This window comes from Haemaphysalis longicornis, unplaced genomic scaffold, assembly GCF_048455015.1.
Source record: "Haemaphysalis longicornis isolate Haplotype H1 unplaced genomic scaffold, Haemaphysalis longicornis Haplotype H1 scaffold_9, whole genome shotgun sequence".
In the NCBI taxonomy this organism is placed as follows: Eukaryota; Metazoa; Arthropoda; class Arachnida; order Ixodida; family Ixodidae; genus Haemaphysalis; species Haemaphysalis longicornis.
In genome coordinates, this window is record NW_027526460.1 from 93,924,319 (window position 1) to 93,941,130 (window position 16,812).

The 16,812-nt window shown below is 44.8% G+C and overlaps 1 protein-coding gene across 2 annotated transcripts in view; it reads left to right on the plus strand.

The window, feature by feature from the left end:
- Lin-28 (protein lin-28 homolog) overlaps nucleotides 1-16,812 on the plus strand; it is a 265,710-nt gene that overhangs the window by 10,897 nt on the left and 238,001 nt on the right. Inside the window, exon 1 of one of the 2 annotated variants that reach the window (XM_077685212.1) lies at nucleotides 11,227-11,368. The exons of the other annotated variant lie outside the window; for it this stretch is intronic. Within the exon in view, the coding sequence (XP_077541338.1) occupies nucleotides 11,353-11,368 (16 nt within the window). The 5' untranslated portion in view covers nucleotides 11,227-11,352. Of the gene's footprint in view, nucleotides 1-11,226; nucleotides 11,369-16,812 lie in introns of those variants that run through there. 2 annotated transcript variants of the gene reach the window in all.

Genomic DNA, 16,812 nt, shown 5'->3' on the forward strand with positions numbered 1-16,812 from the left:
TAGACGTGTATTTATCGCTCCTCTTTGTGCGGAGGAAGACGTGAACGCAGACCGCTGTTTACCGCGCTACGACGCGGCGAGGAAGCAAAAACGACAGCCCCCATCCGAGTCTCTCTAACTATAAACTGGCTACGGTGACCGGCCCGCCGGGGGGTTCGCAAGTGCGCCCGTTGCTATTTATAGCACTCGACGGGCCCGCGAGGGAAGACGAAGGGTTGTTGTTAGGCGTAGTTAATCTGGGGCCGTTACCCTACATCATCTTAAGCCGGGTTGTATACGCTTGCTAGGAGATTACTCGTGCTAGCAAAAAAAAAAAACTAAGGCAGTATCTCGTCGCGTAGGCCGAAATAGCTCCGTCTCTTGGTACACTGTTCTTTTTTTTGTATTTCGGTGTATCCTCGCTGTTTATTCTTCTAGGAATAGAAAGTTGCCTTTATGGCTGGCATTTATTTTAGGTGGAAGAAACACGCATATATCCTGCGACTAAGATAGCCGGTATGATTAGGGAAGCTTTCGGTTTAGGTTAGGGAGCATGTTTCTCTTTGTTTTGTTGTTTTTGTTTTTGTTTTGTTTCGTAATTGCGTGAAGAGAATTAGTGAGTTTTCGTCCCTAGGCCTTAAGGTGAAGGTTGTTACTTTTCTTATTTTCTCGTCAGCCTATTTGTTACGCAAGAGGAGGCTCAAAAAAAGGAAAGACCGAGTAGTCGGGTGTGAATTCAAACGCGAACAGCCTGGGAACGACCTCCAATCGCATTGAGCTTTCACAGAACAAGCTGGAAACTAGAACCCGCTTCTAAAGGGCACTGTTCACGCTACTCAAATTCTGTATGCTGATCTAGTTGCTTATTTATCTAAATATAGAGCGTTATTTTTTAATATTCCCCCATTTTTCTTACCAATGTTGCCAGGAATGCTGCCTTTATAACATGTAAGCTGCGTTCATGCCACTCTGTATGCATGGGTGGTTACCAGACTAAGCTAATCGCAATGCACACAGAATTTAGGTAATCCATTGGTAAGCCATAACGAAGGCATACACCATTGAAGAAGCCACAAGCCATGAGTAGACCCTTAAGAGATAACTGGTGTATGTGTACACAAACACAAGCATGCAGCGCCCCAGTCTAAAATAACAGCGGGAATACCGCAAAAACCTAACAAGAATTCCTGTCGTACGACAAAAACCTTTGTTGTGACAACAGAAGTCCTGTTGTTCCGACAAAGCCATCTGTTATTACGGCACACATTTATTTCCTAACGACGAAGTCAATTTTCTCAACGGCAAGCATTCTTGTAGTCACAATAGAACTGCCATTTACGCTATTCTTAACAATGGGCAACAACATTTAAACCATGTGCAACTACTGACGGAACATCAGGATCACAACAAGACGGGAATTCGGCACGACTGAACAACAAAATCGAATACGACACACGACAGAACACCACAATCCCGACACGGCAAGAATACAACAAGACGGCAAAGTATGACAAACTATAGAAATTTTTCTTGTCGACTTTTTCGACTGGGGTTCACCTACAAACGGCCTTTTGCATTAGCCGAACAAAGGCTGTGGTTATATGTAAAAGCAACTGGAATCTGGACTATTTGTTGCGGTGATAGAAGTCACACTGTTTAAAGCAACCATAAACCTAGCCAGTAGAGTAGAAGACAGACGTGTCGTCGAAGGATTACAGAAACGTATATGCTTCGATGCCCTTCGAACGGCATGGAACTGTGCGTACCCAGCAATCTCGCGAGAAACTTCATTTTTCCGAGGCCCAGTAGATGGAGGAACCTCCTTACAAACTCAAGTTTTATGAAAAGATTATCCTAAACAGTGACGCGGCAAGATAATTTTAGAGCGACCTCTTGCTTTTTTTTTTCGTATATCTTGTTGAAACCCGTCTAGTCATAAGTGATTGATTTTGATTCCCCTAAAGTCGAGTAGCGCTATACCTGAAACGCGAGTATGCGCGGTAAGCACGCAAAACGATCCACATGAAAGATAATGGAAGCCTTTCGCATTAGGAATGGAGGGACTAGTTGTGTCAACCAGCCATCTGTACAGTTATCGGATATCGAATTTGCAATTTTGGAAGGGGTTTGATTATGTTTCCTTTCTTTTTTTTTTTGCTGTTTCTTAGTTTTCACTAGGCGTGCCTTGTGATTATTTGCTACTGTCCGCTATCGATGTTTCATTCGTCCGAATATAGTGATGTTTCAAATGTATCAATGCTATCAATGTTTCTGGTGATGACGCAAATTCTCGCTCCTCGTTTATGCATACGTTCGTTTCTCAAAATAAAATTCAGTTGCTAGTAGCGCTTCGTCTTGGGTTTCTTGCTTCGTCCTGATTTTTGAATAGCGCTTTCCTAATCATGGACACACTTGTCCGTATCCCAAAGCGTATTCCCGTTCCGACTGCCCGAACCTTCACCAGCACAAAGAAAAAGCGCCTGAGTCCCATGAATAAAGCGCCCGACGGTCTGGACTGCCGCCTGCACAATTCAGCCATGCGCGGAACGACTCACGAGCTCCAGAGTAGCTTTGGCGGCGCTCCATTCGCCACCTTCGTTCCAGTACTCTGTCGTGCACGACAGAGTAGTGGAGTTGTGCTCGACAACTCGACGGAGCGAACAAACGCAGCACTGTGGTGTGTTGGTACGCTCCCCACCTCGTCGGAATCACGTGCCATAAATTACCTTGAGAGGGAGAGAGAGACCCTCGATGGGTTCAAAGCGTCGCCTCTTTATCACGCATTCGACGCGCCACGTCATCTGTATAGGGCATCGATCCAAGTCGATCGCTCTTACTTTTTCTTGCGTTCCTTCGCGAGCGGATGCAACTAAGTGCGATTCAGCAATGGTGGGTAGAAATGAGGTTGGTGAAATGTTCACTAAAAATTTCCTGCTCAATTACGTATTGACCCTGTGTCTCCCTATCCTTGGAGTTTGAGGGGTTGTATAGGTTGTATTCACTGGCGTGGCACGCATGCCGGCAACCATGTTATTGCGCCGTCACTGGTTACGTCGGACTCCGCGAGATGGCGGTACTTGTCCGTGCTAAGCACTCGATGTACGTTCGATGTTCCAAATTGTACCCCACCGAACGCAAACTAATGCCTCGACTCCAATGCGAGTGCGATTAATAACATATCTCTTGACACCACCGTTGATTGATTGATTGTCGGGTTCAACGCGCCGTCGCAACGCAGGCGAGGAGGCGCACCGTAGTGGAGGGCTCCGGATTAATTTTGAACACCTGGGGATCTCTAACGTGCGCCGAAATCTCGTACACACAGGTGTTTTTGCTTTTCGCTTTCATCAGAAAAGCGGCCGCCGTGGCCGGGAATCGAACCCGCGACCTCGTGCTCAGCAGCGCAACGCCTTAGCCACTTGGTCACCGCGGCGGGTCTTGACACCACCGTTGAGAATCGGGTTGAAACGGGGCAGACGACGCACGCCGGTGTTTTTTTCTTTTCGGCGACGTGCGACCGCAGTGGCCCAAACCAGGCCACGCTCGTGCCGAAGCGGCACGGACATGGTCGTTTCCAATGTTGCCAAGCGAAAAAACTGCCAGATAATTTTTTCAATGAATACCATCTATACCTATAACGAATAACTCTGGTATCGCAGAGTGGTGCCCACCGGGTGCTCAGAGATATTAGAACTGAAAGAGAGAGGACAGAAGTATTGACAAAGAACTTCTCGGGAATATCTAGAACACATAACAGAATTACTAAACGTAAATAAAATCAGTGGAATTCAACAGCTTCATCACCTTCCCCCACCTGCTAAAAGTATCTTGCGAAAATGTTAAGGCGAATGCTACCGAACATTGGATTTAAATGAATGAATGAATGAATGAATGAATGAAATCATTGTAGAAAGATGGAAATCTGGCCTGTCAGGGGTTAGGGGGTAGGGGCCGGTGAATTTCATTTTCTTTTGACAAGGTGTGCCTCCTTCGCGAAGGACCACAGTCCATGCAGGGCGTTGTTGGCATCATTCTTTGGGTACAGCCAATCCTGCAGAGATGTGATGTCAGATGCCTTGTGTCTTGTTCGGATCCCTTCGACTACTCTACACGACCGCCGTAAGTGGCTGATTGTCGGTCGATCTTGGTGGCGCAGGGAGCACAGAAACCGGTCCGGTGGAACTTGTGTGTTCTTGTGTTGCCGGTAGTGTTCCCAGCGAGTTAAGGGACCTTCTGTGAGGGTATAACTAGTGCGGCCTTTCGTAAGAATTACTTGTGCAGCTGGTGGGATCTTCCGGGGTATCGCGTGCAGAAGTTCGGCAATTGTTGATCTGAGTTATTTCTTGCATGGTTGTTGAAGTGTTGTCCTGTGGTCTTAAGGTGAACAGTTATGAGAAAGAGCAGGCTCTGGAGATTAAACAGTTATTTTAAAGGAACTCGCTCGTGCCGGACCGTCGTATTGCAGTAATTAAAGTTGCAAAATAAAGTAATGGGTTTCGTAAAGCGTGACCAAGAAAGTCATACTTTATGCACTTCATTTTTTTTAATACGGGAAGCATATCATTGCAGATAACAGATATTATGCAATCCTAAGTTTTGAATTTTCAAAGTAGCAGGTGCTTGTGAAAAGCCTATCTCCAATGTGCTCGTCCGTCCCACGCAAAAATGCAGAAGTTTTATAAAATATATGAATCGAAATTAAGCTTGTTTCCTAGAAAATACGTAAAACAGAGGTTACTGCATCAGCGACGGATGCTTGTGTAATTATTTAGACTACCCCAGTTTCTTTGAAGGCTCATTAAAATCTGAAAGGCAGCATGAGCATGGTGACGAATAAAATTCAGACAGGAAAGAGCCTGCAATTCAACGGGGTGCACAGCCCCATGATGGTGATCTGTATTCTTCCAGCACGGTTATTTGGGTGTATGGACACAGGGAGAACCTGGCAAGAAGTAAGCATGACCAAGCGGCACTGTACCACGACACAAGGAAAAACAAGCAGTCTTTGCAATGTACATCTTCCATGGAAGCACGTACCGAATGTGTGCAAATATTTTCTGCGTATAAAACAAACAAGTTTTACGCGCCCCCCGGTTTATTTATCCCAGAATTTCGCGCTAGAAGTTGCATATCTTGATTATATTCGTCTAAAGCTACGTGTGAGTGCAATATAATCTTGGAGTTGTTTTGGCTGCCAAAAACTTGGATTTCCCTCCGGCAGGCATTCGGTCCTCGTAGAGTTCGTTTTGCTCTCTCGGTGGGACTCTGCTTTTCGCCGTGCATGTCGTCCATCCGTGATAATCCTACCGTATTAAAAAAAACCGCAATGTCATATTGTCACGAAAGGCTTTTCTGCTCTTCCACGTGCATTCTATAATTCTGAAAACAAACAATAGTGCACAGATATTTAACGGTTTTTCCCGCAATGTTATTTTTAGTGATGCAACGCGCTTGAACATATTTGGGGAAGTGATTATGGCAGCGACGCCCGCAGGTTTCCTGGTGGGCTTTAAAAAACATTATGCACACGGCACGAGATCACACCATTATTTCATAAATTATTAACTCGAAGACGTGTCTCAAATAACGTATTATAGTTTTTATATCATAATTGTATATAGCATATTGCGTGGAAACCGCTTGGGATTTACGATTCCCTCTTAGGGGCTGGGGCTCTTGGCATCTCCTGTCGTCGTCGTAACCGTCTTCTCATGTAGTCACGGTACTAAAACATCGGGGAAACTTGTTTACGCCTCCCTAGAGCGTAACGCGCACTACAAAAAAAAAAAAAAAAAAAACATCGGGACACTCATTTACGCCTCGCGCTAGAGAGCTTCGTGCTTCAAAGACAACAGACCTTTACAGCCAAGCTGTATACCTCTACCCCCAACGATTTCATCTCCGTTGGCAAAAACGCCAAGGCGCCAAGAATACAATTTTACACGGAATGCTTCGCCCTTCCCCAGGTTTTACGTCAATTGAGATGGCCCGAGATTTCAGCACCACATGTCGGGGACGTTAGCAATCGGTCGCTGTGCATTGTGCTTGCGCAAACCCCTGTGGCTGGTGCATGCCGTGTATAGTGGACAACCCATTGGGCGAAGTCGACAGTTACATGAACATCGATCCTCCAGAAAGTTGCACAAAGTATAGCCGCCAGTTAGCGTGAAGAAGCTTGTTGAGTCGTTGAGGTGCTCCTGGAAATCCGGGCCAACGCTTCAAATGCAGTCAAAACTCAATCTAACGAAACCGGATCTTACGAATTTTCTGGTACAACGAACAAATTGGAATTCCCCCGCAGGTTTCTATACAGCTATGCTTTTATGAACTCGAACTAATGAATTATATTCAGTGCCATTCCTGATTTAACGAAATATATCGAGTTCCGAAAGGCCTCAACGCGAGCAAGAAGAAATCCCGCACTGTTCCTGGGAACATCTTCGTCGGAGTAACAAGGTGGCAGCAGATCTGAGCTTCGACGACTATGTGAATGCCGACGCAGATGTGGACACCGGCATAACGGAGGTTTTGAACGATGAAGAGAGAGAGAGAGAAATATTGATTTATTGGAGAGTTTAGCTCCAACCCAAAAAGGAGCTGGCTACTCCAAGCACTGGAGTATACAAAAGGTACAATACTTGTCTTAATGAACCACATGGTTATTGAAACAGCAGTGGCTAAAAGATCACATGTGCACTCAGTAACTACTGATGTATATATATATATATATATATATATATATATATATATATATATATATATATATATTTCACACAGCAGCGGAATATAGTCCAAACAACCTATATATACATCTATATACAAACAATAAAACATGGTCATGATGCGACGTAGATATTTTCGCCAATATACATAACAAGAATATGCACGCATTTAGTAGTGTTCGCACATCTTCGTCACTTCAAAAAACTCCCTTAAGGCACGGAATGCTTTCGTTTGGTTGTGTAAATTTTCCCACGGACCCAACAGTTTCTGCATAGATAGGGGTATCCGAGACAGCAGACTAAGCTTGCCAATTAACGATGAAGAAATTGTACTGTTAGTTTCCGCAGCACAAGAGGTGTGAGAGGCTGCTGGCGACCCAGAAACCGCTGAAGCACTGCGCCCGCTCTATGGCAGGTGATGGATGTTACTGACTTGCTGAGGCGCCCTGCTGGGGCTCGCGATGGAACCTAGGACGCGCTAACGCGTGTAGGTGCTACGAAAAGTCTATCCCGCCAACGCTAACGATGTGAACGAAGGCAAAAATCACAGGCTCTTTTACCAGGAAATAAATTCGATTCCCCAGAACCCCTAGCTTTTATTGTAATTATTTTCACCATAGACATTTAGCGCATTGCTAAATTATCGGCAGGCGAGCGCCGCGGCCGCCGCAATTACGACGCCATGGTAGGTGCTAGAATGCGCCTCCGGTTAGACGTCGAATTTGTGGAATCAACTGCTTGTAAAATGACGCTCTCGATTTTACGAAGTTCTAGGCTTAACGAAATAATTTGCGGTTCGCGGTGACTTCGTTAGATGGGGTTTTTCACTGTAATATCAAACAAGAAACGAAATGGGACATGGACAAAAATGTCGGAGGAAAAACGACTGTACAAGCACTCAATATCAAAATAATGTTCCTTTATCTATGATTCTACAGTGTTGACTATGCAATTGTACCACGTGGCAATAATTTGAAAATTGTGGGCACATAAACATTCTCTACGAAAAGGGCACAGCACCCATGTGTCCTGAGTGATGGATGTAAACACAATGGTCGGGGAAAGCGGGGAAGACCTGTACAAATAAGGTCAAAATTAATTGTTCCACAAATATTTTCAGACTGGGAAAAAAAAGCCTCAAAGGCGGAAACTCTACTGCAGAAAAATTGTTAGATGTACGGCAGAGGTACTATGCAACACGTTTTAGGCATACCTTTTAAAATATAATCAACTTTTTTCTGCTGACTGAAAATACAATGGTCGAAAACGGCACGTTTATTCCTTAATAAACTTTAAGTAAGTGCACGCACAATCAAAACACAAGCTGTCACGTGCGTTTAGGGGTCGTTTCGCTGCTTTTGACACCGCCAGCTCTGACGCCGGCTTTTTCGCTCTATGTGCTATTAATTGTTTCGAATTAAAAATATACTTTTGGTGTACCATTTAAACCGATTGTGAAAGCATACGATAGTTTCTCCTTCGTTAATTAGGATTGAATTATGGTAAACTCCGTCATGCGCAGATATCACGTGGGTTTGAAGAGATTTAAGTGCCTTAACAAAATTTCTTTTTGAAGATACGAGGCCGCTGTCATAGGCGTGTTGGGATGTTTTGTAGCAAGAAATAACAGCAGGTAAATTTATCTACAGGTAGAACAAAAGTGTAGATAACACTGATCCCTGAGGCACCCCGGACATAGAAACACATTTGGAGCTGGACGTTCTTAATGTATGTATGTATGTATGTATGTATGTATGTATGTATGTATGTATGTATGTATGTATGTATGTATGTATGTATGTATGTATGTATGTATGTATGTATGTATGTATGTATGTATGTATGTATGTATGTATGTATGTATGTATGTATGTATGTATGTATGTATGTATGTATGTATGTATGTATGTATGTATGTATGTATGTATGTATGTATGTATGTATGTATGTATGTATGTATGTATGTATGTATGTATGTATGTATGTATGTATGTATGTATGTATGTATGTATGTATGTATGTATGTATGTATGTATGTATGTATGTATGTATGTATGTATGTATGTATGTATGTATGTATGTATGTATGTATGTATGTATGTATGTATGTATGTATGTATGTATGTATGTATGTATGTATGTATGTATGTATGTATGTACACGCCGAAGGTCAGTATATTTTGGAAAATAAACGCAAACCCAAAGGCCGAGTAAAATGAGACAAAGATCGGTATTTTGTTCCCTAAACTTGAGATGATGCGTGGCATAATGATATCAACTAGTAGTTATAAAGTATCAATAAGCGCGGTCACCCCATCGCATGAATTTTCCGGAACCACTCCGTCTTCAGTCACTACCAAAAACCAATGTCATCAATTTATGCGTTTAAGCTCTTATTTTCGTTCCGGCGTTTTATTTACGTGATCTGGCCATAAAATTTCGGTCAAAGTTTTGCGTCCAATCAGAAGTTGGCCGCACCTAAAAAGCCTTTTCCTTTCTTGACAAAAAAAAAAGAATATCAAACGCACTGTACGTCTTATCTGTGTAGTTTTTAGGCCCACGTTTCGAGATTGAATCAACAAAATAAACTTGGATGTGTACGCTGTCGCTGCGGGAATCTGAAGCACGATCATGAAACTTTCACATGAATGCACTGCTTGCTCCCCTAAATGTGCGGCAAGCATATTGCGTTTGCTAAACTTTACCCCGGGCGTAACAAAAAGCGAGAGACAGCCACTTAGAAGGCACTAATAATTTTATTTTATACATGAATTGTGTTAGGATTGGTGTCATTTGAAAAAAATTTCTTAGATAAATGAAGAACGTGAGAATCGCACGTTTTTGATAACTGGGATGCCAGAAACCTTTGCACTTGTCAAAACATCCGTTTTCTTTGCTCACTTGTGGACTCAGACAGTAATACAGTCGCGCGACTTTAGTTGGGAGCCACGTCGTAAGTACACCGCTCTGCGAATGTTAGCAGCAACCCTGCTATTCACACCGTCATTTTATTATTCGACTATTACGATGCGTCATTGTTGGTTTTTACTACCACCAAGTAAAGTCGTAATTTGTAACCTTTTGTATCTAGAATATCGACATCGCGTATAGTGTGACTAAACTGCCTGTTTCGGTATTGCCTACGCCAGAGGTTATAGCTCAAGAAAAGCTTTTGTATAAGCGCTGCTTGCAAGCGTAGCATTTCCTGAGAAGTTACAAAAATGCGTTGGAAATCCGGCCCCACAAGCTGAAGTTCGCAGCTTGGCGTGAGCTTCTATACTATATTGATAGAGCATTACTGGGCTCTATGCGTCGAACTTTTAGAGTTCGACCCATGCCAAAAGCCCACCATAAACCACAGAACATAACCCCCCTGTCAAATTAGCGGGCCCGACAAATTGTCACTCCGGTGGTATCGTGGCTTAATTATTTAAAGCTATTCTTTTTCAACTGAATATATGTGGTACATCGGCAAATGACTGGCTATATAACCTACTTTCATCAGTCTCGCTACTTCACTCGTCGGCGTTAGAAGCTTCCCTTTTTTTTTCGTAACCCCGTTAGAAACTGACACATTCAAACTGCATTGCAACACTTTCATGTGCTTATGCTTCATTTCGTTATGGTATTCGCTTGATTGCCCATGTAACTGCATACTTAGCTGGACATATTCCTTCTGTTTGCAACGCTAACGTCAGCTTGTTTTTGTTATCGTTGGTAGCGGCGGTTTTGCATCTTTGAATTTATGCGCTAAAACCACTGAGCATTACGTGAGGCAGAACAGGTAGCCATCTGTGCCAGTTAAAATAGAGTCGTGCGTACTTCCTTTTCCGTGTCTAACGATCCCTTGGGCGTGCCTCGGAATCGGCGCATTTATCACAGCACAATGGCGCTCGCGGGCGCGAACAAAGGAGCGGTCTCGGGCAGGCATCGGCAAGTGCACGCCAGGGCGAGATGAAACGGAAGCGCAAGAAACAGCGGGGGCGACAACCCGGGGCTAGATTAGAACGAAAACCAAAACAGAGAAAGAAGAGAGATGTGAAAGAGGCAGGAGAGGGGGCCACGCACCGACCGGTTCCACGCCTTCAAAAATGGCGGCTTCCTTCCCCGAGAAGGCGCGTTTTGATCGCGTCGCACTCGCAGTTATAAGGCGGCGCCACACCACCATTGCGCTTTGCAGCAGCGGCGGCAGTGGAAGACCCTGCGCGACGCCGTTAGAGAGAGAAAAAAAAGAGGAAGTCCGCGATCCGGTCTGGCGCCGGCCGCGCGAAGGGCGCGTGCCGCACGTGCCCTTAACGTGCTACCAATGGCGTTATGGCGCGTGCGGCCAACCCGGCCAATGGCCGGCGCCGACTCGGCGCCGGTAGCCAATGAAAAAAAAGGAGGGGGAAGGCGAGGCGGGAGCCGCGGCGCGCGCCCGTGGCCCCATCGCGCAGCGCCGCCCGGCGGCGCCGCGGGAAAATTGAAAGAAAGACAGCGGTGATAGGAAAAGAAGGGGGGATGAAAAAAACGGAGCCCGCGTGGCGGTGGGGTCTCGACCGGAGTCAGAGGCGCGAGGCTAGCGAGTGACGACGAGCGAGTCAGGCCGAACCGCGGAATACCAACGGCGAATGCGGGTTCGGCCCCCAAAGCCCCGCACGACAGGAGAGCCATGAGTGAGGACGCAGGTAAGCAAGGTGGTGTGCGGATTTGCATTGGCATGTTGACTGCGACGCTGTTTCCGAGCGTACGGAGTGACCTCATGTCGGGGCAGAAATGAGATGGTGGAAGAAACGGACCGGCGAATGCTATGTTGCTGCCCCCCCTTCTCCAGTCTCAGTGCTCTCTCAGGTTTCCACGTGGCGGGTTCGACGCTTGTAACGAGAGACTGCGAGACTGCTGCGAGAATTTGCACCTGTCGTTTGAATACCGTAGCAGTGCTTACCGGTATGCTGAAACAGTCCACATACATTGTATTGGTTTCGAAGGAAACGACGTGTCGGCGAAGGAAGGCTTCATCCTGCGACATAATGATAGCATACCCAATTCAATAACGTTCTTTCCAAAGCAAACTTCACGAAAAACATGATTCAAGTAGAAATGCCGACAGCGCGTCTGCACGACAGGAAAAAGAAATTGTTTGGGTGTTTATTTTGACATTGCGCTTTTCTTGCTATCGAAAACGTATTGCTTCTTTTATGACTCCTGTGGACATCTTTTACGAAAGAATGAATTTCTCATACGCCTGTGTTCTCAACAGCGCGAATCTTGTGTTCATTTGTAATTCATATTAATCGATTCTACAGTTGTGGGCTTAGGTGTGAGATTAAAATGCTCCACCTGCAAAGTAAATATCCAACCACAGCCTTCCTTCAAGTTGTCATCTATTTCTCAGACGGCTTACTCCTAATTCTGCATTTCAAAAAAGAAATACTTAAAACAGCGTTATCACAATGTTCAAATTGTTTTGAACCGGAACATAAGGGGCCAGATTACCTTGCAATGGACGCAGTTAGGTGCATTTGCAAACGCGCTGCGCAGATATATGCATGGTAATGAAGAAAACAAAAAAAAAAGCATATTTCGTCGCGAATTGAGCAGATATAAGCAATGTAACTGTGATTGTGTTTCCTTACGACACCACAATAATCGCGATGACATTCACATTTTTTATACCGATCGCCGAATGGTCGCATAATTTATGATCAGCATAAAATAACTGTGACTAATTATGCTTGGGGCCAGCATAGACGTAATTTGCTTATCCCTAACGAAAAAAAAAAAAAAAAACGCGGAGGTTTGATAATGTTAACAAAATTGTCCCCTTTGCGAACATGGGGATGCTTCCTCTATTGCACTGTTGTTAGACGGCAGAGCACCCTTGCCGGTAGAAATACCGGGTAGAGTGGGGGAGTATGCGTCGCTATGGCGAACACTAAGTGTACGACTGTCTACAATAGTACTGCTATTGATCATTAAAATCGGCATATGAAGAAATTGGGTCTCTGCTTTCTGAAGAGATCCGTGTGGTGCCATCCACGTCAGGCCGTAACGGCAAGGGCTGGGTTGACGTTTGATTTTCCAATTGTGAACAGCGGCGCAGGGTCATTTGTAGCAGAACAGTCCACGCAGCTTTCAGTAACTTCAATCTGCCGCTAATAACAGTCAGAGTTGTTATCACTTCTTTTAATATTTTAGTAACTACGCAACAGAGCACGGGAATCATTGTTTCAATTTTCGTCAACATTTTTGACATTCGAGAGCTGCTTCGGAAGCTGCAAATAGGAAGTCAATATTCGATGCAAACACAACTTGATGTTTTACACGCCGGAGCTACCCGAAGCTTATGAAATGCGTCGAAATTGTGTGATACGGATTAATTTATAACATCTGGGTATTTTTAACGTGCGCTGTGGCTTCGCACTCGTGCAGTTTGCCGTTATTATCATCCGTCATAAAACAACCACCGCAGCCGGGATCGATTCCGCGTGCTCGAGTTCGGCAGCACAGCGCCTTAGCCACTAGACTCCCACAATGGGCTACGCTTCCGATATTGACGTTCGGGTACAGAATGTGGCTTCAACCAGCATGCCCATAAAGTATACAAATTTAATCGCTGTACTGTTTTGTTCTACGCCATGGAACATCACTCTTTTACTGTATGGAGAAGCTTATGTCGCCTCAAAGGCTTTACTCAAATGCACGCTTCCGCTTCACTCCTTCTATCTATGAAAGTCTGCTTTACACATGAGATTTTTCGGAATTCTCGCACTGCTAGATGAATACGCGCCGAGCAACTGGATTTAATATGGTGCAAACAAAGTGTTTGTTTTGTTACTGACATGAGGGCTCCAAACAAAAAGTAATATACAAGATGAGGGCTCTGGCAACAATTACTTTGTACTGTGCGCCTTTGCGGTACTAAAAGGAAGTAAAATTGCCAGCACAGCAAACATAACGAATGGCTTTTAGTTAGCACGTATTCCAGCCGTTTTACTCGTCGCCCGGGAAAACGGTTTCTATGCCTTCCTAAACTAAAAAGAATATCACAGAACCCTGTCATTGCCACTCCCACGACCACTATTATTACTACCATTATTGCTGCTGCTGCTGCGGCTGCTGCTGCTACTACTACTGATCCTGCTGATTCTGCTGCTACTACTACTCCTACTGCGACTATTGTTACAACCTACTAGTACTACAACTGTCATTATTACAACTACTTCATACTACTTGCAGTGCAACCCACCGTCATAGCCACTACCCCTCATTACTGCCACTATTACAGCTTCTACTACTGAGGGTACCTCCACAACCACTTATCGTATACCAGTATGATTATTTTCACGTTTTGAAAGAAGGTCACATGCACCCATATATTAATCACTGGTAGGCACTTAACACTCAACGCCATCATTATTTGAGATAAAATATCATTATAGACAAAACTTCGATGATTGCCTTGGCTCAAGCACATGGAAGGCCTAAAAGCCTTCCATGTCAATCCGCCACAAAGCTACGAAAAGTACTCTTACCACCATACAACCAACTGGAAACACTAAAAGATGGCGGAAGTTTGTAGGCAATCAAGAGGAACCTGATCATAAGTAGAAGTAGAAAGCATGCATTATTCAGTTACGAAAAAGACCTTGCAACAAGCAACATGGACGAAGCGTTCAAAATATCTCGAAAATCCTACACAAATCTCTATGCATGCGACCCTGATTCAGAGAACAGTTTTGAACTAACAGTCCTCGTTAGGCAGGCTCGAAATCAGCCAAATATGAGGTTGAAAAAGCCCTCAAAAATAAACGCAAATATGCAGGTTATGACGGAATAAAAGCCGTCCTTTTACATCATGGGGGATTCAAGGAGGCTTTGTGGTACAAAACCTCACCTAATTATTCGCTCGGTGCCTCAGCACCTTAACACCACCAAACACGTAGAAAAAATCCGAAACTATAATTAAAGCTAACCCAAAGCAGCCTAAAATGGCAAGCCCGTCGGCCTATTTTCTTTTCCTTGAAATTTATTCGTAAAAATAATACTTGATCAAATAAGTGACAAGCGAGACTTTGAAGAACTGAGTGAACAAGCTGTCTTTAGGAGGCGTTCTTCAACCATAGATCATATTTATTGGCAGAGTATAATAAACGTATATATGTAACATTTATAGATCAAGGAAAAAAACATTTGACTTTTATAGTTCAAGGGAAAAAAAAAAACATTTGACTCAGTGACCACTGCCGCGTGGGAGCATTTAAAGGTCATGGAATAGACAGACGACACTTACGTTGCGCTATTCCAGAACAAATATGAAATATGCACTGGCACTATTCTCCTGCATAACAAGGATAAAACAATATGAGCGCGGATACTGGAACCCACTAAAATTGTTTACAGCCTGTCTAGTACAGAAAATTTCTTTGAAAACATCAATATTACGGATTACTACGAAAACTCCAGCTATCGGAAAATCCGTGGTGACACTGTTTGGTTAGTTAGGTCAAGCTCCAAAGCAGCTCACAAATTTTAAGTCAAGAGGAAGACGGAACAGTTACGTTAAACAAGTATTTGCTTCATGATCACCATATTAGGTGGCTTCAAGGGGCGGTGCACAACTTCAACAGGGTTACTGCGTCATATTGCGTTTTTGTGACCAAAGCAATGATTTTTATGCACGCATATGAGCCCCTACGGGCGGGCACAAAAAATTCACACATGATCCAGAAAGCGTGTTGCGATTTCCCCACAACAATCAGTAAATTCGATTCACGTTAAACTTCACTACCGCTGAATCGGGTAGTATATATTCTCTGTGCTGCGACACCGCGCCAAACGCTCCACACCAAGACGCATACCATGATTATGATGAAGGACATTGAGATTTTAGGGGCTGAAGCTGTTGGCGTCTCCTGTCGTCATCGTCGTAATCGTCGTCTCATGTAGTCAAGGTACTAAAACACCGGTAAGCTCGTTTACGCCTCGCGCTAGAACGTAACGTGCTCTAAAAGAACACCAGGACACTCGTTTACGCCTCGCGCTAGAGAGCTTCGTGCTTCAAAGACAAGACACTTTTACAGTAAAGCTCTATACCTCTACCCCTTAATGGTTTCATCTCCGTTGGCCAAAACGCCGAGGCGCCAAGAATACACTTGCACACTGCATGCTTCGCCCCTCCCCAGGTTTCACGTTAGTGGATATGACCCGGGATATATTTTTTTCGACCTTCGCGTTGACAAGGAAGATAACATCAATGGCCATGATTTCTTTATTGCGCCCTATTCTGCGGAAGCCCGCCGTTGTTATACCAGCCGCTGTCGTATAGTCAAGAGAATCACTGTGGCTTCAAAGAGCAAATGAAAACACCTGCGGGATCAGGTCGTATTTGAACACGGGTCACCCCAGTGGAAGCCCAGTGCGGCAGCATTGCGCTATCTCGTCGTCAGGGATGGAACAAAAGCTAAACCAGTGCGTGTCACGTGACAAGTGACCGTGCCGGCACGGGAGTAGGACACGGGAGTAAGACTCACACTGGCCGGTACCTACACTTTAATTCGGTGCATCCGGCAGCACGGAAGCACTCTGTGGTCGCCTCCCTTCTCCGCAGAGCTGACAGGATCTGCAGCAAGCCAGAGGACAAGGTGGCGGACAATACGCGAGTTCGCTACGAGCTTTCATTGTGCGGTTACCCTGAGGGCTTCATCAACTCTGTTCAGCGGCAGCGCCCTCACCCTGCGCATGCTGCCGACGTTGGACTTCAAAAGCGCGCGGCGATTCCGTACGTGCCTGGCATCAGCGAGGCTCTGTCACGCATACTCCGTTCATACACCGCACAAACTGCGCATGTGCCGTCTCTCAAACTAAGGCATGAACTTGTGAAAGTGAAGGGCAAACTGCAGACAGAGATGTATCCAGGAGTTGTCTACGTCATTTCTTGTGCAGATTGCGATTAGGTGTATGTTGGCGAGTCAGGAAACTTTGCGAAACGCCTGCAGCAACATCGGAATGATGTAAACAAGAACCACGTGTCGACAAACGCCCTTGCCGAGCACTGCGATACCACATCGCGCACAATCAACTGGTCAGCTGCACGTGTACTCGCCAAAGAAAGGAATGCTACCTCACGCCT